The sequence below is a fragment of the Sciurus vulgaris genome (genome assembly GCF_902686455.1).
Source record: "Sciurus vulgaris genome assembly, chromosome: 9".
Lineage (NCBI taxonomy): Eukaryota > Metazoa > Chordata > Mammalia > Rodentia > Sciuridae > Sciurus > Sciurus vulgaris.
In genome coordinates this window covers 140,274,037-140,298,534 of record NC_136469.1, presented here as the reverse complement: position 1 = coordinate 140,298,534, position 24,498 = coordinate 140,274,037, and the positions used below count along the sequence as shown (strand labels likewise).

The following is a 24,498-nucleotide window of genomic DNA, read 5'->3' as shown; positions in this document are numbered from 1 at the left end:
GGTGAACCCAGGGCTCTGTGTCTGAAAAGGACGTAGACTGCAGAATCAGGCCTGCAGTTGGGTCCTGCTTTGTCCTTTCCTGGCCAGTGTTGCTGAACCTCGCTTTCATCATCTGGACAACAGGCTGTAGAGGTTCCTTGGGTTGTGAGTGAATGAATGAATGAATACAGCATCAAACCTAAAACCCATTCAGTTTGCCATCACTGCTGTCCTGGGAAGTGCGGTTGAGCCATGAGAATCTGCTGAGGAATGGAAAGCAAAGGGAGTAGGAAGAGAAGGTGGCCCAGACCACACGCCTCATTTGGGACAAACACGCAACACAGCTAATGCCATGACCAGCCTGGACGTCCCCTGCTGTAGTGCCCGGGTGCAGAAGTGTGCCCACTGTCCTCGAAGCATGGTGGGCAGGTGCAGTGACCTGGCTCAAGAGGATCACAGTGCTGCTCAGTCACCATGGTATTTTCAAGTGGGTAGACTTTTGTTTTTCCATCAAAACTTGTCATCACTGTGATGGCTTTGAGGCAAAGTTTGGAAAATGTGATAATTAAAATGTGTGCTTTGTGGTCAAATCCTCATCTCTGTCATTTTTTTTTTTGTGTGTGTGGTACTGGAGATTGAACCCAGGGCTTGTGCTTGCAAGGCGAGCACTCTACCCACGAAGCTATCTTCCCAGCCCTTCTCTCATTCTTTGCAGTGGTTACCCAGGTCTAGAGCAGGGACGTCCCTGGGTAGAGTGGCCCTCCAGGGAGCCTGGAGGAGGTGCCCCTCAGTTCCCTCCAATCCACAGGGATGAAGAAGCAAGACTGGCGATGGTGATTCTGCCAGTCCATGTCATGAAGTGTGTCTGCACCTGGTGGCAGGAAGGGCCGACGGGTCTGCACTGCGTGATCCATGGGTCAGCACCATGGTCCTTGCGACAGAGATCACTCTCTTCAATTTTCGGAAGTTGCCTGCATGACTTGGATTTAACACGCATGATCATGAAGCATCAGGGGTCCTTAGAAACCACCAGTGTTGAGGTTCCCAGCTTCCTTGTGTCTTGGTTGAATGTCCAGTCAGATGCTACCATGTTCTGCCTCGTCCTTAGGCCGATCTGATGGACTGGCATTCAGGAACCCCCAAACCTACTAGGGATGCATTTTGACCCCATGGTCTAATCTTGATGGCTTTTTTTTTTTTTTTTTTTCCTTCTTTTTTTCCTATTCCTGATATTTATCCACTGTGTGTATTGGCCATTTGTCATGGAACTGCTTAACAAGCAGGATTTGGGAGCAAATGGACTTTACCAGCCTCCAAAAGATGGAGGTGTGTGACTTGCATGCTGGCTTCTTGGGCCACATGAGGCACGTTGCACACTGGTGAGAAGACAGTGGGCAGGAGCCAGGAGAGTGGAAATGAGACTGCCCTTCCAGACTCGGCCGCTGCAGAGGTGGGGACTGCCGCAGAGGGGCATTTTACGGGTAAGGCTTCAGAGTTGCAAAAGTCACGCTCTCCTAGTGGAGTAACTTGTCTCCTCTAAGGAACTGTGGCTTTTGCAGAACACCAGTCCCAGTTCTCTGGTTAGATCCAGCTCAGGGCAGTTATGAGAACAAACAACATCCAAATTAATAGCATTTTTGCATATCTGCAGGTTTCATGAATACCTTGAAAAGCTCTCATGATCACATTTCCTTTCACGGTGGAAACCTGAGTTGACAGGTAGTCTTAAATGATCTCCTTTAATAACCTCACTGGCTTCTGATTGCCCCTTCCAAAATGGATTTTTCAGGTGGGGTGGAAGGTGTCTCAAAGACAACATTCTTGCAGTTGAGTAAGGAAAGTTTTAAAGAGACTGGTGCTATCCAATTCGTCTCTATCAGTTAAGGCTGTTGGTAGTGTAGCTGTGTTCTTTGTGTCCATTGAAAACTGATCCTCCTCACTGGATTCTTTTTGTCTCAGGGATGAACCTGGGCTTGAGCATGAAGTAGATAATGGTAGGTTTTGATTTTAGCTGAATTCAGAACCATGACATGGTAGCACTCAAGATTCCTTACTTGTAGAAGGAAATTGGAGATCATTCATTGTCCTTGTCTAAGAAGGCACATTCTCTGTGTCTACCAGTGCCTTGTGACCACTCCTTCTCAGAATATATTCAGCCTTTATCCCTCCTTCCCATTAAGCATTTAAGAGGTGGCTAAAATAGGCCTTCTAAATTCTCTACTTGCTGAGCCAAGGTGAGCATATTGCATTTCTCATTTATTAGAAAGTGTTATTTTATAGTGATTCCTAAATTACACGTGGAAAGGAGCTTGGTCATATAGTTAATCCCTGTTCTCGTTCCAGTAAACGAGTTTGGCAAAAGAGCAGGTACACATGAGAACACTCGCCCCTGTCAGTTTGAGAAGAGGGACCCTGATCACAGGTGTGTGGTGGGAGTTCACAAAGAGGCCCTGTCTTCTTGTGTGCGTTGAGCCGAGCTTTTCCTCATCACACAGGTTGATTCCTGAGGCCTCTGGTGCCCTGGGGGAAGCCCTTTGTCATTGGAGCCATTCTAAGCCACAGGATGAATCAGATCATTCCGGATTGCTTACCCTGGGCCCAAGTCTGTGCCACATACTGGGGAACACAGCTCTGGGAAGGGAAGACAAGCATCCAGTCAGATGGGAAAGTTGAATGGTCTTGATGTGGGCAGAGAGGGACTGTCGGTTCTGCCAGGGGTGGGGATGGATGGTGCTGGTTATGCCAGCCCACCAGGATGATTCTGGAAAGGTAAGTGGTTATTCATTAATTCCATGGTGTGCAAGGGTGTCTTTTCCATATTGTGTCACTTCATCTCTCCCCATGTGGGAGGCAGGATGAGGTGATGGCCCCTGAATGGGACCGTATTCCAGCCTAGATGTGAGGCCAGGCTGAGCTTTGTATCCTATGAGCCAGTGGCCTGGCCCCTTGCTGCTTCCTGCCTAGCACTCTCCAAATGGCCTGGCTGCAGCAAAGAACCATATGGCCACACCATGCACCATGGCCTCGTTTAAAGGAAATCCACTTCAACTTTGAAGTGACAACCTAATTTATAGTTACAGGTTTTCATACCTAGCCAAACATGTGAGCTAATATTTTGAGGCAAACCGGTTGAAGTTGATGTACACACTGAAGAAAAGACCCTTCCAGGGTCCATGTGCTTGCTGCTCGGTTGGCTTCCCAAAGTGCACACACCTGTCACTACCACTAAGTCAAAGAACTAGATTACGTGGCCTAAGCGTAGCTACAGCCTGACTTACCCACCTGGATGGTTTTTGCCTGGTTTTGACGCTGGAAATGGAATCATAAAGCAGATGTTTGCTTGTCTGGCTCCTTTCATTCAACATCCCATGATACCCATCCTCCTGGCTCTGTGCAGTAGGAAGGAGTTCATGTTTTTTTGTTTTTTTGGTTTTTTTTTTTTGTTGTTTTTTTGCAATACCTGACTTTGAACGCAGGGCTTCACACATGCTAGGCGAGGGCTCTGCCACTGAGCTGCGTCCCCAGCTCTATTTAATTAATTATTTATGTATCAAACTTGTAATCCTCCTGCCCCAGCCTCCTGAGTAGCTGGGATCACAATAGTGTGCCACCATACCTGGCTCCAGCACCCAGCTCCATGTTTGCTTTTTTGCTGCTTAGTACTGATCATTCAGTTGTTGAAGTGCTCAGCTCTTAACAAGGTGGCTGCATTTCTAATGGAAGTCTTGGCACACCTGGAACATGTGCTTACATTGCCACTGTGTGCCCAGGAATGGCACCCCTGAGTCACAGGGTACATTTCAGCTTTATCAAATTTGGTGTTTGCTGAGTGCTTTCTACCAGTTTGCAATGTCACTCCCAGATAAAGAGGCAACTTTTTCCCCAAATCTAATATTCCTCAGACATCCATCTCTGTATCAACCTTCTCAAAACAGCTGTTTTTCAAAGCTGTCAAGTGCAATTGCTGGGGATTACCATTATAAAAGGGATGAAGATGGTATTTTTAAGTTCTCCCAGCAGAATTCAGTCTTGAGTGATGTTAAAAACAAGACAACTGCAACGCCCTATCATGTGGAATGCACCAAGTCAGGCTACCGCCACCGTGTTCACATGAGAGAAGTTCAAGACCTTGCGTTCGTTGGACTCTCCAGCTTCTGTAATTTAGGGCTGGGCCTTACTAGAACTGTCCCTCGCTTTACAGAACAAGGAGGACTTATGGAAAAAAAGTGTATAGACTGGTGAAAAGAGGCTTCTCTTTGTTTTCTTCTGAGTGTAAATGCTACTTTGGCTTTTTTGTTATGGGATCCTGGCAAGCTTTAATTTCTTCCCTTTAATAGGAGTGATTAAACTGTCCTTTGGTAGTTTGGATTGTAATTGCTGAGTAAATACATATGTTTGTGGGAGTTTAAAGGTCAGGCATGGCTCAGGAGGTCAGGCCTTTGTTGAGGCACAGAGCAGCGATTGTGAGCTGTGAAACGCTCCCTTCCCCCTTCCTGGTGACCTCAAGCCGACTTCTGGAGGCCTACAGTAGGCCATATATTAGATTTCCTCGTTGCACATCAAAGGGTGGTAAAGACCCCGCTCTGCTGGGCAGTTGTGAGCGGCACTGCTGTGGGAATTCGGCATCAAGTTTGGATCAGGAGGCTAACGGGAGTGTCCTGGGAGAGCCCCACTCGGGTGGGTGCCGAATGGAAAGGGAGGCTTCACAGAGCTCAGTGTGAATCAGCAGTCTCTCTTGCAGGTTTCAGAAAGAAGGGGAGGTCATAGAAGTTGGTCAGTTTTAAGGGGTACCCACATAAAACTAACTGAGCCTCTGGGCACGCGCTGCTACACAGTTCTGGTGGGGAAGCCAGGGGCGGTGGTGTGGACTTGCAGTACACTTGGTGATGTTTTGCTTGGTGTATCCATATCTTACAGAAGCACCTGGCACGCTGCTGTCTGAGCCTATGTTCCATTGAGTTAGTAGTGGTCAATAGTCTAAAAAAGTCTTAAAGATTAAAAAAAAAAAAAAAAAAGGGGGTAGCAGCCACTGTGCCCTGAGGGTTCTGTGCCAGGCGCTGTGTTGGCTCCCGATCCTCACTCGGCCTCTGTCCAGAGCCTTGGACTCCATCCAGCTGCACCGTGGCGCTGGTGCTGGGGCTCAGGGGACCGTCATGCTTGGCCCCAAGGGCAGGCACTCTGCTCACCACTGCCCACGTGCAGACTGGTGTTTTCTCCCCCTTGTTTTGTTTCTCTTTAATTTGAAAGCCAGCAGTATTCTTGGGCTAGGACCATAAAATCGGGGTGATGCCCGAAGGTACACAGTCCAATTGACCCATGTGTGGTGGGGGGACTGGTCCCTCAGTGCCAACTTGTAACACTTGGATTTTTCTAAGGTTGGCATGGATTCCTTAGGAATCTTCAAAATGTGTGTGTGCATGTGTGTGCACACGCTCGCTCTTGTGATTTCTAGAACATCTAGATGGCCAGGTGTGAGTCTCCCAAGGGAATGCACAGATTCTTAATGGCATGAAAGCAAACCTGCTTTCATCCACTGCTGCATTTCTGTTTTGCTGTCCACCATCCCTAAGCCCTCCAGCCAACAAGGAAATAGGTTTTCTCTGACCTGTCAGCTCTGGTCAGTTGGTATTGATTTTCCATTTTTTTCAGGATTTTGAGGCCCTAACCTGGCTCTTAGAAAGACATGCTGGGATTGATGAGCAGCATCTGCTATGGGTCTGGCTGAGAAGGGGGCCACAGATCACTTTATACAGCCCTCTGTATACTGCAGCTTCCTCATCAACGGATTAGGCTGACTAGAGATCAAGAATATTTCAAGAAAATGCACAGTACTGAACACGACACATTCCTTTTGCCATCGTCCCTACACAATACAGTAGGAAGATGGCGTGCATAGCACTGATGTCAGGTGCGAGGAGTGATCTGAAGATGACCTCACACATGGGAGGTGAGGATGTGTTTGCAGACACTATGCCATTTCCTTCCAGGGGCTTGAGCATCCTCAGAGTTGGGTACCGGGGGGGTCCATTCCCTGGAGGCCACTAAGGACCGGTGTAGTCCCTTGTGGCTTCTAATCTAATGGAGGTGTCCAGAACCATGGAGTGGGCATCTAGCAAGGATGGTCCCAGCTTCTCTAACTTCCTTCTCCTTGTCCTGAGAACCACTGAGCCAGGAGAGGCAGCTTATCATGGCGGCTAGAAGCTGGGCTTCAAATCTCAGTTCTACCACTCTACCAGTTGGGAGACTGGTGCAAAAACCTTTAAACTCACAAACTCTGCGTTTACTCAGTAATTACAGCTAGACCACCAAAGGGGCAATTTCATCACTTAGGTCCTGTAATAAAAAGCTTGTGCCTGTTTCCTTGTGTATAAAGTGGGATCACAACAGTAACACATCATGAGGTCACCGTGAGGGCTGAAGAGCTGATGCTGGCAAGGCGCTTGATAAGCGAGGGCCATGGTTTTCAGTGCTCTGTCTCTTCACTGTTTTCTGATCTCCTCCTTCTGGCACAGCCACCAGCCTCAGGCCTTTGAGGTCACCTTGCTGCCACCTGCTGCTGCGGCCATGGCTTTGACCTGGACTCTCTTGGGCTACCTTCCCCATGGCCTAGAGTCCACCTTAGTAGTAACAATAGAAGTGCCTACCCCAGAGCACTCCGGATGTCACAGGGTGCTGAGCCCACTATGTGGATCATGAAGCCTTTCGTAAAACTCCAGGAGGGGGATGTGGTGGGACCCATTTCATAAGGAGCTGCAGAGAGCTCAAGAGTCCCACCCCAGGTCACAGATTAAGTAGCAGAATCAAGACTGGTTTGAACTCAGGTGTCTCCTTGGTGTCATAGAATTTTTATCCTGGCCAGAATTTTCCTTAGTTCAGGACCCCCCTTCCTTATTCCCACTTGTCTTTCTTAGTACTGATGAATTAAATTCTAATTAAAAACATATTCCTTTTTAAAAAAATGTCCAGGCCAGGGTCATATGATCAGAAAGCTTCCCACTTCTTCCTGCTTTTGTGTGTGTGTGTGTGTGTGTGTGTGTGTGTGTGTGTGTGTGCGCGTGCGTGCTGGGGATTGAGCCCAGGGTCTTGCACATACATGCTGGGCATGCACCCTAATCTTGGACTACAGCTCTGGCTCTTTTTACATTTTTATGGATGATGACATGAGGTGTAGAATATATGCATTCAAAAATATAGGGTCATATATTGCCAGGTATGGTGACGTAAGCCTGTAACCCCAGCAACTTGGGACGCTCAGGTGGAAGGATTATAAATTCAAGGCCAGCCTCAGCAACTTAGCAAGACTGTCTCAGAATAAAAGATGAAAAGGGCTGGGGATGCAGCTCAGTGGTGAAACACCCCTGGGTTCAATCCCCCCTACCACAAAAAATGGGGTTTCATCAAAAGGGAAAAAATGCAATTATTTTATTTGGTCCTAATATGCACCATTGACAGCCAAGCTCTAGGGACGGAATAATTACAACATGCAATGACAAGACTGGCATGAAGAGCCGGACCCTGGGCATCTGGGGAGCCAAAGGACACTTCCATTCTCCTTCAGGTGTGCCAGACGGCGAGCGGCTCACAACTCAAACAGCAGCGATGTAGCAAAGAAACTGTCTCCACAGAACCCAGGGGACCCACATGTGGCCCCCAGATCAACCATACAGCCAATCTCAGGAATGCTTGGGGACACTTAAATAGTCGAGGGTTCTGGCCCACGTGGCCTCAAAGTTCTAGACCAGTCCCTCTGACCCACCTCCTCCTCTCCTCCCTGCTTCAGAGTGGTCCTTTCCCACCCAGTCTTTCAGTTGAGACCAGCCACTGCTGTCTGCTGGACACGCTGGCAGCCAGAGGAGCCCTTGTCCCTTCCCCAACGTCTTACTACCCGACCTCAGGACTTCACGTGGGCTGCTCACAAATGCTGTATGTAGCTGTCTGCCAGGCACACGCTGACTTCCCTTCTGTGAGAACTCTCTCCACCTCACTGCCTAAATAGTGTGCACCCAGAAAGACCCAGGCCAGGCGACGCAGGTGTGGAGTCAAAAGTAGGACTAGCAGGCCAAGGGAGGATGGGCCACCATCTGCGACAGACAGATGACAGATGACAGACACTTAATGCTCTCAAGGTGATCCAGTCTGTTCCTGCACAGGCCTAAGTGCTGCCCTTGCTCAGGCCTGACTGAAATCCTATCTTTCTTTCAATATTATGAAATACTTCAGAGGGATCCTAATAGATTCCTTTTGGGAAAAAAAATGTATGTTTTTATAATTTTAATGATAATAATCATTATCATAATTATCATAACATGATAATATGGTTGTCATTATTGTTGCTATTATTTTGCCTACACTGGTCAAAGTTGGTTTCAGTTGTGGGCCAAATAGCCTCTCCCAGTACAGCTAACTGGCTGGGAAGAGGGTTCAAGTGACATCGGCTACACAGTGCATCCCTATGATATAGGCAGTCTACCCTTATGTGCCAAGCATATGCTCCAAGACCTTCAGGGGTGTCTGGAACTGCAACCTACATGCACCATGTTTTTCCTGTGTATATATGCCTATGATAAAGCTTAGTTTATAAATTATGCATAGTAAGGGATTCTCAATAGCTAATAATAAAATAGGACAATTATAACAATATATTGTAATCAAAGTTATGTGGCTGTGGCCACTCTCTCTCTCTCCAGCCACAGGGTGGGTAGTGCATACACTGTGGATACTCCCGGCAAAGGGATGATTCACATTCTGGGAAGGAGGAAGGTGATGCTAGATGATGCTACAATGTACCAGTTGTGAATTGCTTACTTTTGGAATTTTCCATAAATATTTTTGGACCATGATTGACCAGAGGTAAGTAAAATCTCAAAAGCAAAGCCACAGATTAAGGGGGTCTTCTGTCCACTAATGCTGTCTGAGTGCTCTTGGGGCACCATGCTTTTCCACTTCACTCCTAATGAATCAGCAAGCCATTCAAACCCTCTTCACAAGTGAAGGGCAAAACGAAACTTACATAAGATTATCAAATTAAAACAACAAACTGGAAAAAATACACTTGTATTTTTAAAGATATCCTTGGTTTATAAAAATAAGCAGGGGATATAGCTCAGTTCGTAGAGTGTTTGCCCGTCAGCACAAGGCCCTGGGTTCAGTCCCCAGCAACGGGAAAAAAAAAAAAAAAAAAAAAAGCAGAGATGAAAAATTGCAAAAGGAAAAAAAAATCTGTAATCAATATATGAAAATTCTGTTAACAACAACAACAAAGCATATTAAAGTCAGATTTCTGCAGAATTTGAGTCTATTTTGGTACAAATGCCAAAGATGGCTTCTTCTGCCCCCTGCTGGTGGGAATGTAAAGTAAACCCTTTCTGGAGCTTGTTTGAAAATACTGATTCAAAAACCTTTATAATGCTCACATCTTTGACCTTGTGATTCCAGTGCTACAGCTTTTGTCAGGGAAATAATGTAGAGTTATGCATAAATAGACTCACCTGTTTCACTGCATTTTTATGAAAATTTGTTTTTTGAACCTGATTTTCTCTCCGGTGTGAAGGGCAGTATCCCAGGTGACATACATACTGAGTGCTTTTCACTGCCACCTTTTTCTAAGAGCTTTGCATGTCTGAAATCCTGGTGGTGCTCACAGTTAGCTGGGGATCACTGTGGCAGCTACACAGCACAATGAAAGAACAGGGCTCTATTGATTTGGTCTCAGGGTGGCAAGCAACAGAAAATTTCCTAAATTATGCAAGTAACAGAAAATCACTTAACATTCATTTGGGAGAAGGAGGGACATGATAAAAAATCTGAGAACACTCAGCAATGGATTAAAACAAAAGCTAAGACTTGAGAGCTTTCTAGGGGCCCGGAATTGCACTTTGTATGTTCTGCTGCCTTTGATCTCTACCCAGTCCTTTAAGGAAGGACTATTCTAAACCCATGTTCCAAGTGAGGCAGCTGAGGCGAAAGAGAGCAGAAGGTTGGAGCGGAAAGGAATGGCAGGACCAGTAATGTACGGCACTGCTACGGGCCTCGAGCTCATGCTCTTACATGGTTGACTAGGGCTGCGGGGGATCCAGGAGTGGGAACAGTGCCACCAAGACCCGTACCTGGCCTCTCAGAGTTCCCTTCACAGGTGGGCTCCCCATGTGTGTCGCCCTCACAGTCCACCAGACCAAAGCAACAGAGAAGGTCGTATTGATAACCAGCCTGTCTCAGGGATGAGGGGTGACGTTTGGGTTTTCTGCTCTCCTGTAGGACAGAGCCAGCCTCCTGAGAACTGAGCAGAAAGGAGGAAAAGAGTCTTCATGAGGGAAGGAATACTGGGTGGACACATGCATATCCATAATAAAGACCAGCTAGCCTTTGTCCAGGGCCAGAGTAGAAGCAGGGAGTGGAGTTCCTGCTACGTGCCCAGTGTTTGCAAGGCCCCAGGGCGGGGGGTGGGGGGGGGGTTTGCTAACACAGGCTTGTTCCTCCAGTCAACTGGAAGAAGATGACAGAGGATAGTAGGACATTTTCCTACCAAAGGAAAGTCACAATAAGGCTTGATAATTCTGGAAGTGACATGAACACAGCAGCTAGAGTCCAAGGACAAGGGAATGCCTATTAAGAAGAAAGCAGGTTCCAGATCTTGGAGGCCTGGAAAGCCAGCTAAGGAGCAGTGAATGGAGCTGCCACTGCCTGGACCCATACTCTAGGCTGGGCCCCGAGCAATCTGTACAGGTCTGTCCTTACTCTGGTACCTGCCATTTCACAGATGAGGAAACAATGCTTAGAACAATGAAAATAAGCTGCCCAAGAATCCACAGGGACAGAGAGGATTCAATCGTCTATGAACACTGAGGACTTAACCACGTTGCTAAGGCAAGGTCAGCAAGGTTCATAGTCAAGTTCATTTTTCCCCACAAATAACCCACATTGAAAATGAAAATTTCTTCATTGGTAGCAATCTGATATCACATATCTATAATTAAGGTGCCACAATACACACGCTGAAGATCTTATTTAATGGACCCCAACAAAGAAGATGTGGTCATTAACAATTGGATTTTTTCCAATTTGCTTTTAAGTATCATGAATATGGTGTGCAAATAATGCCATTTAAAATTTCAGGGGCGGGGGGGACGGGAAGGATTTCAGATCTAAATAGAAAGGCCCTGAAACCACCGAATGGGAAATCTAATCTGACCTGAGCATACCATGTATGGAAACCTTGGAATTGCTGTGATGCTCTTGGGACTACTTGGTTACAAGAGAGACCCAGCACTGACCCTTTTTCCAAGAGACAATCAACAGAAGGCTGTATTTGATGGAAGAATTTATTTCCTGTTAACAAGACTTCTAACCTTGTACAAGAGGAAGAAAGAAAGAAGGGCAAAGAAGAGATTTATCTAGTTCTTTAGGAGTCTGGAAAGTAAAGAAAGAAAAGAAAAACAGGAAAAAGGAGGTATTATTTAGAAAGGCTGTATGATCTGCCTAACTATTAAATCCTTTGCTCCAAAGGGCAAGGATATACTGGAGAAATAACAAAAATAAATTAACAAACTCTCTTTTCTTAGTTCTTTCTAGAAATACCCACAACATATAGAAGATATTAAAGAATACCTACTAATTCAGATTTTACTTTCTGGGCAGGTGCTCGGTAAACATTTGAAAGGTTAAGCATAAAAATTCTTAGCACATAACTTAGAGGAAAAGGGTGGGAGAATAATGAACAGGATTACAGACGGAGAAAAAGTTGTGAACTAGTGAAATATGGTTTATGGGTGTTGAGTGGTGGGAAAACGCAGTTTTCTGGAAAAATTATTTAATTCCCACAGTATGGGTGGGGCAATTTTTCCCACGCAGGGAGAAGAGAGCTCAGAGGCACCAAGATAGGTGCTACAAACCCCACAAGGATTCCACAGGCAGGTGTAATCCCCACTGAGCAGAAGAGGAAACAAGCCGAGATGTTCACTGTTTGCCCAGACACAATGGGTCCAACTCTTAGTGGGAACCAAATTGGAACAGAACACCAAACACAGCTGTTACACAGAGGAAAATTCATTTTCAGGAAATAACGAGAACGGGGAAGAGCCTGCAGAGGCCAGGCGAGGATGGGAGCAGCTTGTTTTGGCAGGGAATGCAAGGGCAGGAGGGGCAAAGACACCCTGGCCTGCACGTGCACGAAGATCCTGTGCAGGCCGCTAACAGCACTTCCCATGTTGTGGAAATGAGGCTTTGGTTCTGCCCTGGGTGGAGAGTTTAGTATTAAAATGAAGTAAAGTTAGCCTCTAGGTCACTGACTCATGCTCCTTAGGGTAGCTTGTGGAATATTACTTCCGAAAAACCATCTGAAGGCATTGTCGGGAGAACACTTTACCCAGGGGCTGAACGGTTCAGTGTGCATCCTGCTTTCGCAGGCCGCTGGCCAGGGGGCAGCAGCATCCTGACTCCTCGGCGTCCAGTTCAGCGGTCCTTTCGTCCTCCTGGGGCTGCCTTCAACCCTTTCAGGTCCAGCAGGGAGGCTCCTGGGGAGCAGGAGAAGGAAGGATGTGTGTGTGTGGCGGGGAGGGGGCTGCGGGGGAACAGAGTCGAGGTCTGGGCACTGTCATTTTTCATGCTGGGGCACTGGCGGGCCAGGGAAGGCGCCGCACCCTCCTCGCATCCCGCGGCATCGGCAAGCTTGGGCCTTCGAGGCTTCCGTAGATCCGTGCAAACCTAGGAAACTAGCCGTTTAGACACCGGGACCATCACTACTTCAGTAATGTTTTGAAATTTAAATCACGCCTGCGGAGTTGAGCGCAGAGGCGAAGACATCAACTCCACCTTGGCCTCTCGCCAGCGAAAACTGCAACACCACAGTGTCCACGCCCGACGTCGGGCGGCCTCGCTGGTGGGGCAGACGCCGGAAGTGCTCTGACGTCACTTCCGCCGCGTTCGGGCGCCAAGATGGACGTTGCGCAGGCCCGCGAGCAGCTGCGGCGGCGGTACCTGCTGCCGAGGGACGCCGAGGCCCGGCTGGACCGCGAGGGCGACGCGGCGCGGGGTGAGCTCCGCGCCCCACTTCGCCGCACAGCGAGCGCCTGTGCCGGCGGGTTCAGTGTCGTGGAAGCTCCGTAGACGTCCGGTGGCCCTCCCGTGCTCCACCTGCGCCGCAGGATGCCCTGGAACCCTTTTCGGAAATATCCGTTAAAATTGAAACTACCCACAGGTTCTTAGTCTTAAGAATTTACCGGAGAAACGTCTTTGATCCAGTACACAGGGACGCGTGCGCACAGTGCACACTTCTCTGTTGTCGCAGGCTGCGAAGGGGATGGCCTGGGTTGCCTGTGTTAGTGCGCTTGGGTACCTGGTACGCCAGGCAGCCTTTTCTGCACCGTGCGGATGATATTCCCGGGGAAGCGCAGAACTGTGTGTGGTATACCACCAGTTGGATACGAAACGGATAACCGGTGATGCCTGGTCACCCGTAGGACGTGGAAGAATTCAGCAGGAGTCGGTAGTGGTGGTCTTCTGGCCAGACTGGGGATGAGGATGGGAGAAACAGAGTTCTTTTTGGATCCTCTTATGTCGTGCATTGAAAAGCTGTCCACTTAGTAGCTTTTTTAAACAATCACAAATCTCGTCATGCATAGGCATGCTTTAAAAGTTTTGAGGATAACTCCCAGAGTCTATGTTTTAGGATCAGTCCCTCTACCCCACCCTACCTCAGGGATTGCCCAGAATCTCACATATGGACCAGCGGTTCTCACATGAACTTAAGAGAGTGTTCATGTCAGAATCACCTTTCACTTTGGTTCCCAGATGGGAGAAGTCACTTGTCTCTCACCTCTTGGGACAGTGGGACAGTGATGTGCTGGGACTGGAGCTCTGATGTAACCTTTTCATGGTTGAGTTGCCTCAAAAAGTGGTGGTTGTTTAAAGTACAATACTTTGTTATAAACAGTTTTCTTGAAAAATCGGAAGTCCATTTTGTACTCTGACATTTGCATTTGGCATTTTTCTTAATTAATGGGACTGATGCTTTCCTTGAGAAGGTGGGAAACACAATGTTAAAATGCCTATGCTTCTGGGTGGCTTTGTATCTGAAAGATGAGGAGAATGTTAGTTCGATTTCAAAATTCATTTATAGAAAATAACTGGCTATTTTGAACCCATAGTAGTCTGTTAACTCTTTGTAAACACCACATTTCTTGATTTTACAGAAGGATTCAGTGCTGTAATTGGAGTGATTGTGATTATTAGAAGCCGCTAGGAAATGACTATTTGGTTAGTGATAGTCACCTTTTTCCTCATAAAAACCATAGTAACAAGTTGAAATCTCCCTTATTTCCAGGAATTTCTACAGCTGTCGAGAAAAGGGAGAAACCTCTTCCAAGACTTAATATCCATTCTGGGTTCTGGATTTTGGCATCCATTATTGTGACCTATTATGTTGATTTCTTTAAAACCCTCAAAGAAAACTTTCACACTAGTGGGTAAGAAAACTTCATTACTTCACAAGTTAAACATCTGATTTAGTTATCTTTGTATCACTGTGACCAGAAGACCTGAGGAGAAAACTTAAAGAAGGAAACATTTATTTTGGCTCATGGTTTCAAAGGTTCAGTCCATGGTTGGCTGGCGCCATAGCTCTGAGACTGAGACGAAGCACAACATCATGGCAGAAGGTTGTGGCAGAGGAAAACTGTCAGCTCAGAGTAGCAAGGAAGCCTAGAGTGAGTTCAGCTCATCATAGACAAAATATAAACCTCAGTGACATACCTCCTCCAGCCACGCTTTACCTGCCTGCAGTTACAACCCAGTTAATCCACATCAGTGGGTTAATCCACCAAATAAGTTGTAGCTCTCATAATCTTTAATCATTTCACCTTTGAAAATTCTTGCATTGTGTCACACATGAGCTTTTGGGAGACACATATCTAAACCATAACAGCAATCTTCTCTAAATTTTCATGTTATATTTTGGCAGTTGAATTCTTCAAACGTTCAATAAGCACCTAGTCTCTATGTTGGAGGTGCTGATACAAAGAAGAATTAAAGATATTGGTCAAAGGGTACAAATTTTCTATGATAAGATGAACAGATAAGTTCAGGGAATTTAGCATAGCATAATGACTGTGGTTAATAATAATATGTTTTATGATCAAAATTTGCTAGAGGGTAGCTCTTGAGTATCTTTAGCACATGCACATACACCCTGGAGACTATGTGAGGTGATGGATGTGTCAGCTAACTTGATTGTAGTAATCATTTCACAAACATACACACATCAATTCATGTTGTATACTTTGAATATATGTAATTTAAATTTGTCAGTTGGGTCAGGGGTGCACTTTTTTTTTTTTTTTTTTTGCGGTGCTGGGGAGGGGTGCACTTTTAATCCCAGCTACTCAGGAGGTTGAGACAGGAGGATTGCAGGTTCAAGGCCAGCCTTGCAACTTAGTGAGACTCTGTCTCAGTAAAATAAGAGAAAAGGGCTGAGGATATAGCTCAGTGGTAGAGTGCCCATGAGTTCAATTCCCAGTACACTCCAATTCCCCCTCCCAAATTTTAAATTTGTCAGTTTTACCTCAGGGAAAATCTAGGGAAAACAAAACAAAACAAATAAGAGGGTCGTTGCTCTGGGCACGCACAGCTAGTGGGCGGAAACTGGGAAGTGTTTCAGTGTGCGTTTTAAAGGAGGAGGAAGGTAGCGAGTTTAAGGCCTTAAACCCATTTGGAGAAGAAAGGAGTCAGGAAGAATGGTTGAAGGTCTTGAGTACAGAGTGCAGGAGAACTGGAAGAAGGGCATGAGAGCCAGGTCTTGGGTGCGTTCCAGGGAGTAGGTAGCAGCTGGCAGGGACGTCGAGGGTGTGACGGAGTTAGAGCTATGGCAGAGGTTGCCTGGGGGAGGAGCCAGGAGCTTTGTGGCCAGGTCAGATGTCAAATAGCCCCTCATTCTCAGAAACTGAGACCCCTTAGTGTGATCTGAGGAATTGAAGTGGAGTGGAAGGTCGTGCAGTCACACCCCAGGGCCCCCCTGAACACGGGAATGATGTGGAGGGCCCGGATGGCAGGAAGGGGTGTGACGCTGCGAGTGTCAGCTGGCATTGGAGGGCTGGCTGGCTTAGAAGGTGAAGATCATTATCTGGGAGTACCAGTGAGGCTGGAGAGAAGCAGACAGGACTGTGGTCTTGTGCAGTCATGGTAGGACACATTCCCTCAAGAGGCCTCAGGAGGACCAGTGACTGCTGGAGGAGGAGGAAGGGAGAGAGGGAGCAAGTGGAGAGGGGGACGTGGACCCAGGGCACTCAACGATTGGCAGGAGAGAGCTTGCTCCTCTCCATATTTCCATGAGAAGGGTCTTCCTTAAACACTCCTGTCTTCCTGCTCTTTCATTCCACTCATTCCTTCCTGGGAGGTGGCGTGACTTGCCCACTTGGGTTTGAAATACAGAACTGAATGGATGTAGTGCAGCCACTTCCTCCTCTTGGGAGTTGGCTGCTCCAGAAGCACAGGTTCTGGTCTTCTTTCTGTGCTCTGGTTTTATGGAGGCAGCCCTGCAGGAGGTCCTGAGGTTTCCGTTGTGGCCTAGTCAGTCTGTCTGTGGGTTTCAGTATCAGGCAAGGCTTTGTCACTGCTTACCAAAGTCTTGTGCTTCCTGCAGCTCCATCAGTAACAAAGATGACATTTTGATCTTCAGCAACTTGAGTCCTTCATCTCAGTTGGTTTACAACTTAGGATGGGAAAAGAGGGTGGGTACTTCAAATGCCACTAGTAGCAGCTGCTCCTTCAATCATAAAATACTTTAGAAGAGAATTTGGCTGTGGGTGCTGGTGATGAACTTGCACTTCCAGTCCTCCAGCAAACCATTCTAGGTGGCAGCAGACAAATGAAAAGGCCTCGTGTGCACAGGATACATGGGAGTGCCTAGGAGGGCCTAGTGGGCCCAACCTCAGGAGGTAGAGCTTTCGAGGATTGAGGAGACATGGGAGAACTTCTCTGTTTGCAACCTTAAATTAGGTGTTCTTAGTTCTATAAAGAAATGGCAGGGTGAGAAATGACCACACCCATAAGACGTTTGAGTGCAACTGTAGCCCTCAGTGAAGTGCCTGGAACCACGTACTGTCATGTGGCAGAGCCAACACAGACGTGGGTAACAGGGTGTGTGGATGGAGGGAAGTTGAAGTCAGGCCTTTTCTCAACTGAAGTGTCATCTTAGAAGGAAAAAGGCATTAATGCGTGCCTGGAGGCTAAGGATTTTGAGTAGCATTGGGCCTTGGTCGGGACTTGGAGTGGAGAGTCAAGTAGCCGTGGAATGAGAGGCCATTTGGGGCAGTACAGGGGAGTTCTGCTTTTCCAAAGCGGCTTGTTCCTTGACACCTGAGCTAATTTCTTTTCCCCCTGTGTTAGCCTTAGTTCAGAATTGAGGCATTAGGATTCTTCAAGTTTGCATAGGGTCAGAAGACCATACATTCTAACGAGAGAGATGGGTCAATATTAAACCAAACTCACGATGCTTTGGAAATCAGTTTTTTTTTTTTTTTTTTTTTTTTTTTTTTTAAACTGTAGTTGTGTTTGTCAAAATCAGGTGTGGGGTTAGATGGAAACCTGACTTAAACTAAAATCCCAGGTATTCTGAACTTTGCTCAGACCTAGAATTTTGGAAATGGAACAAGATAGCTTCTTTTAGAATATGCAGAGGGGACCGATGTACAGCCCAGATTTAGGACCACTGGCTTGCAGTATTAGATTTTGTTCAGGAAGTTTTAGAAATCTGTTTTTTTATTATTTATTTATTTATTTATTTTAACCATACCTGGAGAGAGTAGCCCGCTAGGGTGGCTGTGAATGAGTGGAGGAAGGATTCAGAGGGCAGAGGAGATGCTGCCAAGCCCAAGCTCCAGCCCTTGTGCCACCGCGCAGGTGCAGCCTTTTCAAGATACTTTTTCCTGATCGTACCTCTACCCTGTGGTGGTTTAGTACCATGGATGAAGTAATAGTTGCTTATGTACCGTATGGTTATCTCTGCTTTATGTATGCAGTAGGATCAGATTTCTTCACTTGGTGGAGTCTCCCTTTGAGAGTGTGCATTCCACGAAGAGATGCCTTTGAGCATTCTGAAGAGGAAGTGGAAATGTTTTTCTCACAGACAAGAAAAGGGAATAATAATAATCACACTGAGGGCTAGGTGTGCAAGGAGCTCTGTGCAACACCTTCTTTAACTCTCCTATCTGTTTTATGAGTTCAGTGTGGTCAGTATTCTTGCAGCTCACGGAGGATAGTCATTTTGGCCTGAGTCACAACGCTTGTCATGCTGGATCTGATTCAGTCCCAGACCGGCAGATTTCAAAGTCTGCTCAGAACCCCTGCACTGGACTGCCTGCTCTTATTCTGAATCCCAGAACTGTGCCATCACAAAAGACCCTGACAAAGCCTGGGGCCTTGCTTGCCATTGTTGGGAGCCCACCCAGTGCCTTGGTACGTTAACCACTGTAGCCATCTGCTCTCCCTCTCGTCAACATGGATTGCCAGTCTTCCCATACACAAGCGAAGGATAGTGGGGGTTTGGATTGAGCTGGGGGGATGAAAAGGGTTTTCACTCTCTAAATCTGACCTCCTCTTATGACCAGGGGCTTGAAGGAAGGGCTGTCAAGGCTGCCTCACACAGGCTGAGTCAGATCTTAGGTGGAATTGACAGGGAGCAAAAAGATACTCCTTTGGGGGAGAATAGCAGGTATTCGGAGATAGATCTCTTAGTTTGCTTTGTGTGGCTATACCAACATACCTGAGGCTGGGTGATGTATGCAGAAAAGAAGTTTATTTGACTGGCAATTCTGGTGACTGGTGTTTGATTCCAAGTAGCCTGGTACCCCCTGACTCTGTCTCTACATGGTGGAGAAGTAGAAGGGGAAGTGAGTGTGCAGAAGATGGAGTGTGAGAGATGGACCAGTGGAGGTGCTGGGTTTTATAGCTGCCTGCTCTGGAGGTAACCTAGTCCATCCTGAGGGCAAGAACTTACCTGCAAGAAAGTCATTGATCCCAGGGCAGTTGGGACTCTGCCACGTCTTCAGGAGAGCAGCCCAGATTCTAGCACACAGGCCTCTGGGGACGTACTCATTTCCCAAAGCATTGTAGGAAGGCTTTTTTATTTTGTTTTTAAACTTAGATATATTTTATGAGAAACACTCAAATTCATTATCTTCCTAGTTGACTTCAAGTATTCCTTGATCGAGAAACTTTATTAATAATCAGAAAACTACTATCTTTTCTGTATTTTTTTCCCCTAGTACCGGTAATTGAACCCAGGGTATTCTACAACCAAGCTACACCCCAGCCTTTTTTTTATTTTGAGGACACAATCTTGCTAAATTGCCCAGGCTGGCCTCATACATATAAATGCGTATGTGTAAACTCTCACTCTTTAACCCATGAGTCATGAGTCTCATTTCTCTCCGTCTCCCAGTGACTTGAGACGTTCTGAAAGCCAAGGTTGTGGAATGGTAGGCCCCTCTGCACCCTTCTCTGGCTGACTTTCTTCTGGAAACTGACATTTAGACTGTTAGCGAAGCTGTTTCGATGCCTGCTAACTTGCTGAATGTCGGCAACCCTTGCCTTGTTTTTCTCCCCCAGCTGGTTTCTCTTTGGTGGGGCCTTGTTGCTTGTGAGCTTGTCAATTGCGTTTTACTGCATAGTCTACCTGGAGTGGTATCGTGGAATTGAAGAGTATGATGTCAAGTATCCAACACTGATACCTGTTACAACTGTGAGTTTTATCGCAGCAGGAATTTGGTAAGTTAACTTTGAAATGATGGATATAAGTGAAAAACAATTTTTTTGATCAGATAATGATGTGTGTACTTCAAAACCGAAAAGAGGAACCAGTGTTTAATAGAAAATAATTTCTTGGTCATTCCTGTGCTTCAGGCTGTCTGCCTTTAGCATCTCTTTCCCTCTTTATGTACCTAGTTTTTTAAGACAAATGGTGATGTTCTGTACACATTCTCCATTTTGCTTTTTAAATCTTGTTCATTGTGATGTACAATATATACAAAAAAGTAGAAAAACAAACATACAGCTGAGCAAATTAATCACAAAACAAGCATTGGTGTCAGCCACACCCAGGTGAAGAAAGAACGAGCCACATCCTGGCCACAGCTTCCTGTCCCTCCCAGTCACTGCCATCTCCTGCCACAGATGAGTGTTCTCCCAGCCTCATGCGACTGCTTGCTTTTGCACACCTTTGTGAAGGCTTTGCACATGCTAGGCAAGCGCTCTGCTGCTGAGCCGCACACCTTTAACTCTTTTTAAAAATTTTATCTCTAGCTCTTTTTAAAAATTTTAAAACAGGGTCTCACTAAGTTTCTGAGGCTGACCTTGAACTTACAACCTTCCTACTTTAACCTCAAGTAGCTGGGATTACAGGCATACACCATGGTGTCTGGCTTAAACACTCTAATTTTTTAAATGTATAGAAATGAATTGATATAGTATGTACTCTTACATTTGACTGCATGTGTGTAGCATCATATATAGTTCGTTCTTATTGTTGCTCATAACAGTTTTAAATTTTTATTGCTGTTCAATGTTCTATTTTATAATCAAATCCTAGTTGATTTATTCCACTGTTGACAGTATTGAGATTGTTTGCAATTTGTGATCATTATGAAGGATGCTGTAAGCAACATTCTTGTCTGTATCTCTTGGGGCACCTGCACGTAGGTCAGGTATATATGTATGCACTCAGGGATGAAATTGTTGGACCATGGGGTACATATTCCTCCAGTTTCAGTGAATAGTGCCAAATTATTTTCCAAAGTGGTGTACAGTTACCCTCTGTTCCACAGATTCCCAATCCACAGCTTCAACCAGCGTCTAACTGGAAAACAGTGCATTATTCCCTAAACGATATAGTATAACAACTATGTACATAGCGCTTACATAGCCTTAGGTATTCTGAGTAATCCTGGAGATATGATCTGAGGCATATGGGAGGTTGTGTTTAGTTATATGTAAATTCTAAACCATTTAATGAAAAGGACTTGAGTACCTGGGGGTCTTCAGCAGATTCCCCACAGATAACTGAGGAACTGTCCTTTTCCTGCTTTTTCTCCAGTAGCACCAGGCCCTTTGAATTTCTTCCATAGTGATACACACTGGTGTCTTCTTTTAGGTGGTATGTGGTTTCCATGGCACGACCAAACAGGGTCTTCTTAGTCAGGTCACTGCTGTGGCACTTAGTTATTTTTATTCTCAACTCCACAGTGAATATCCTTCTTCATGGGTAGGTACTCAATGAAAAGCAGTGTTTTTTTTTTTTTTTTTTTTTAAATCTGTTTAAAAGTAGTAATACTTGGCCATTGAAGAAAAATCTAGAAAATGTAGAAATTACAGAAAACCAGAAAGAAATATATTCCATAATCCTTCCAGTCAGGGAGAAAACCGCTCTTCATGTATGGTGTAGACCTTTTTAGTTTTCTTTTTTCTTTATATTAATTGAATTCTGATTTTGGCAAAGTCATACACCTTTATACATATTCAGTTTAAATATTCTTTCTATGGCTTGATTTCATTTGGAGTTTAAGAGTAATTGGCATTGTGATGTGGCAGTTATTAACCCTTTGGTGATGTGGACATTCCAGTGTGTTACTTTACTTTTTATCCTGAGGCTAAGAGCATCCCAAGGAATGCTAAATTACTTTTTAGACCAGTGGGATTATGGTTATTTAAAATTCATATTTATGAAAGTATTTCACATTAAAACCAATAACTGTCTGAAATACTCATTTGTGTATAGTTTTCCCTGTTAACATCTGCTCTTATAAATTCAGTTACGAAAATCATTTACACTTAGAAAATGTTCCATTTTTACTTTGGTGACAGAAATAATGTTTTTTTCTCAGTGAAGATTCGATAGCCTCTTATGAATGATTAATTTTTGTACTTCTGTCTTTTTTATTGTGATAGTTTGGTAGTGTGTGAGGTCATAAAAGCAGGCCACAGACAATTTGTCATGGTCCACTGCGGACACCAGCCTTAAGGGCCTTCAGTCTCTGATAAGCTGTGGCAGCTCCCACTGGAGGCCTTTGGGATTCTAGGTCCAAGCACTTCTTCAAGGAATCGTGCAGGCTCCCGAGTGTACGTAGACGTTCCTTTCCAGTGAGCCTCAGTCGGAGCTGGAGCCGGGGATGGCTGTAGGAGGTTGCTGGCTGGACGAGTGCTCTCAGACCGAGCTCCTCAGCTCCCCGTCCTAGAGTGATGTATGTTCGTATAGATGGTCGTTACTGTTGTCAACTCTTTATTTTTTGGTCCCTTCCAGCTTCAACATTGCTTTATGGAATGTGTGGTCATTTTTCACTCCGTTTTTATTGTTTACCCAGTTTATGGGAGTTGTAATGTTCATCTCACTCCTTGGATGACTTCAGAAGGTAAGCTCTCTGGACTCTTGTTTCTGACAATGAACTTGTGAGTATGTCTCTCAAGACAGTTTTCAGTGGACACTTCTGTAACTGGCTACTTGAGAATTAGTCCAGTCATGTTTGTGCCAGAGCGTCTCCTCATTGATGAAAGGGACTGAGACCTCTTTGCTTTTGTAAGATTTAGTTCTAAAAGATTGCTTTTAGAGAAGGCACCTGCCTAAGACTTCATAAAGATGGCATTTGCACTTTCCAATATAAATTAGTTCACATGTGAGGCCATTTTATATGAAAAAGTTTTATAAAGAAGAAATGGAATAATCAATCTCCTTGTTGCCAGTCTGAAAATATTGCTAGTGCCATGCCACTGGTGAGGTAAACGGTGTCTCCCAGACGTGCCGTGTCGAGGGACCAGTGGGCACCTCACGGAGGCCCTCATCCCTGTGGCTGTGCCACACCTTGAGCAGCTCTGAGTCACTCCCGGGGCACAGCACACCCTCTCTTCCCACCAGCTCCACCCCTCCCCTTCTGCTGCCCAGAGGTCTTCAGTGGCTATTTCGTTTTGAGTGAGCTTTCAATGCCCTGCTGGTGGCCAGGGAGAGCGGGTGCTGTTGCAGCACCATAGATTGCATTGTGCTTTTAATGTTAAGTTCATGAACTTAAGTTGTTTTACCTGGGACATAAATGCTGGTTTTTTTTTTTTTTTTCAGATCTTAGGACATGGAAATTTAAAGTGAGTAGTTAGATGCCCAGCTTGCCGGTGGATAGTGGGAAGGTCTGCAGTGTGTCCTCGTTCCTGCCAAGCAGGTGGGCTGCTGGAAAAAGCTATAACTTGGGCTATCTGTTGTTGAAAGCAGAATAAATTATCTTTCACTTGCATAATCTCAAACTCTAGTGATGACTGAATTTTTAAGTCTGTTTTATTAGAAAGTAACTGTTTTGCAATGTTAATCTGTTTGAATCTTTGGATGTGCTCCCAGTATTTTAAATAAACTCCCCCGAATTTAAGAGATAGCAGTTCATTGTATCAAGTGACTGGAATTATGTTGTCATGTGCCTTTAACCCAACTCCAGTAATTACTATATAACTCATTTTTATAATAGTTTTATTGGGTGGCAGGAACAAATGGAAGTATTTTGTGTTTTCCCATCACTTTGGATTTTATCATTGTATAAATTATTGATTTTTTAGCATTTTTAATCGTTTTTTAGCATGGATTTTTAATCGTTTTTAAGTATGTATAATTTTTCTTCTATCACTTAAATAAAATATTTTTATAACTTTTTTGTGCATTTTGTTAATGCATGCTTTGAAATAGCTTCTGTAACTAGCTGTTAGCACTTTAAGTTAGCTATGCAAGTTACAAAGGCTGGTCATCAGAGAAGGCTACTCTGCTCTTAAATGACCCCATGAAGATAATTTACACTGTTCATTGCAGATGTGCTTACATTAAATGTTTGGGAGCTTTTGACTTCCTGCTGATGTAACCATAAGTCATAAGCATGTAACACATCAGTTCAGTTTCCTGTGAAGTGACTAATCTAGTTGCTACTTGTATCTGGGGGGTGGGCATACCCTGTCCCTTACTGACTGCAAGACCTTTGTTGTAATTCTTCACTTTTCACCTGTGAGCTGGGAATAATATCTGTCTTGCAGAGTTGTAGATGATAGAAATAATATTGTAAAGCCCCTATTGTAGTACCTGGCACACAGTAGGTACTCACTCACTAATTGGTGATGGAGAGGGAAAGGAAGAGAAAGTGGAATCTAAGAACAGGAATAATCACCTTGAATGGTGATGTCTGCTGAGGGACAAGTCAGTTGTGGCCAGTAAACAGAATCCAACCCGGTCTATGCACACATATGTGAAGGGATGTTGAAAGGGTGTCATTTAAAATAGCAAGATCAGCAAAGACCTGCGTCACCAGGTCAGTGACGTGAGGGGTACAGACCTGAGGCTGCGGATCTTGTGAGTTAGAGCTCAGACCCACCGAGGGAACTTGGAACTTGAGTGGGCTGCAGGTCACTGGCTGTATTAGCTTTCCAGTGCTGTGACAAAATAGCTGAAAAATTCAACTTAGAGAAGGAAGGATTTATTTTGGCCCAGTTTCAGAGGTTGCAGTCCATGGTCACTTGGCT

The 24,498-nt window shown here is 45.4% G+C and overlaps 1 protein-coding gene and 1 long non-coding RNA gene across 2 annotated transcripts; one reads left to right on the top strand and one right to left on the bottom strand.

Moving 5' to 3' along the window:
* Positions 1-659: 659 nt before the first annotated feature.
* Positions 660-12,745, bottom strand: LOC306669740. Its single transcript, XR_013766216.1, has 3 exons — positions 12,341-12,745; positions 9,468-9,645; positions 660-2,610 (listed from the first exon to the last, which is right to left on the bottom strand). It is a non-coding gene; the product is annotated as an uncharacterized lncRNA (long non-coding RNA).
* Positions 12,746-12,866: 121 nt separating this feature from the next.
* TMEM128 (transmembrane protein 128) lies at positions 12,867-23,643 on the top strand. Its single transcript, XM_079153888.1, has 5 exons — positions 12,867-13,006; positions 14,297-14,438; positions 19,576-19,734; positions 22,262-22,370; positions 23,069-23,643. The coding sequence occupies exons 1-4, from the start codon at positions 12,910-12,912 to the stop codon at positions 22,359-22,361; spliced, it is 498 nt and encodes a 165-aa protein (XP_079010014.1). The 5' UTR covers positions 12,867-12,909; the 3' UTR covers positions 22,362-22,370; positions 23,069-23,643.
* The last annotated feature ends 855 nt before the right edge of the window (positions 23,644-24,498 follow it).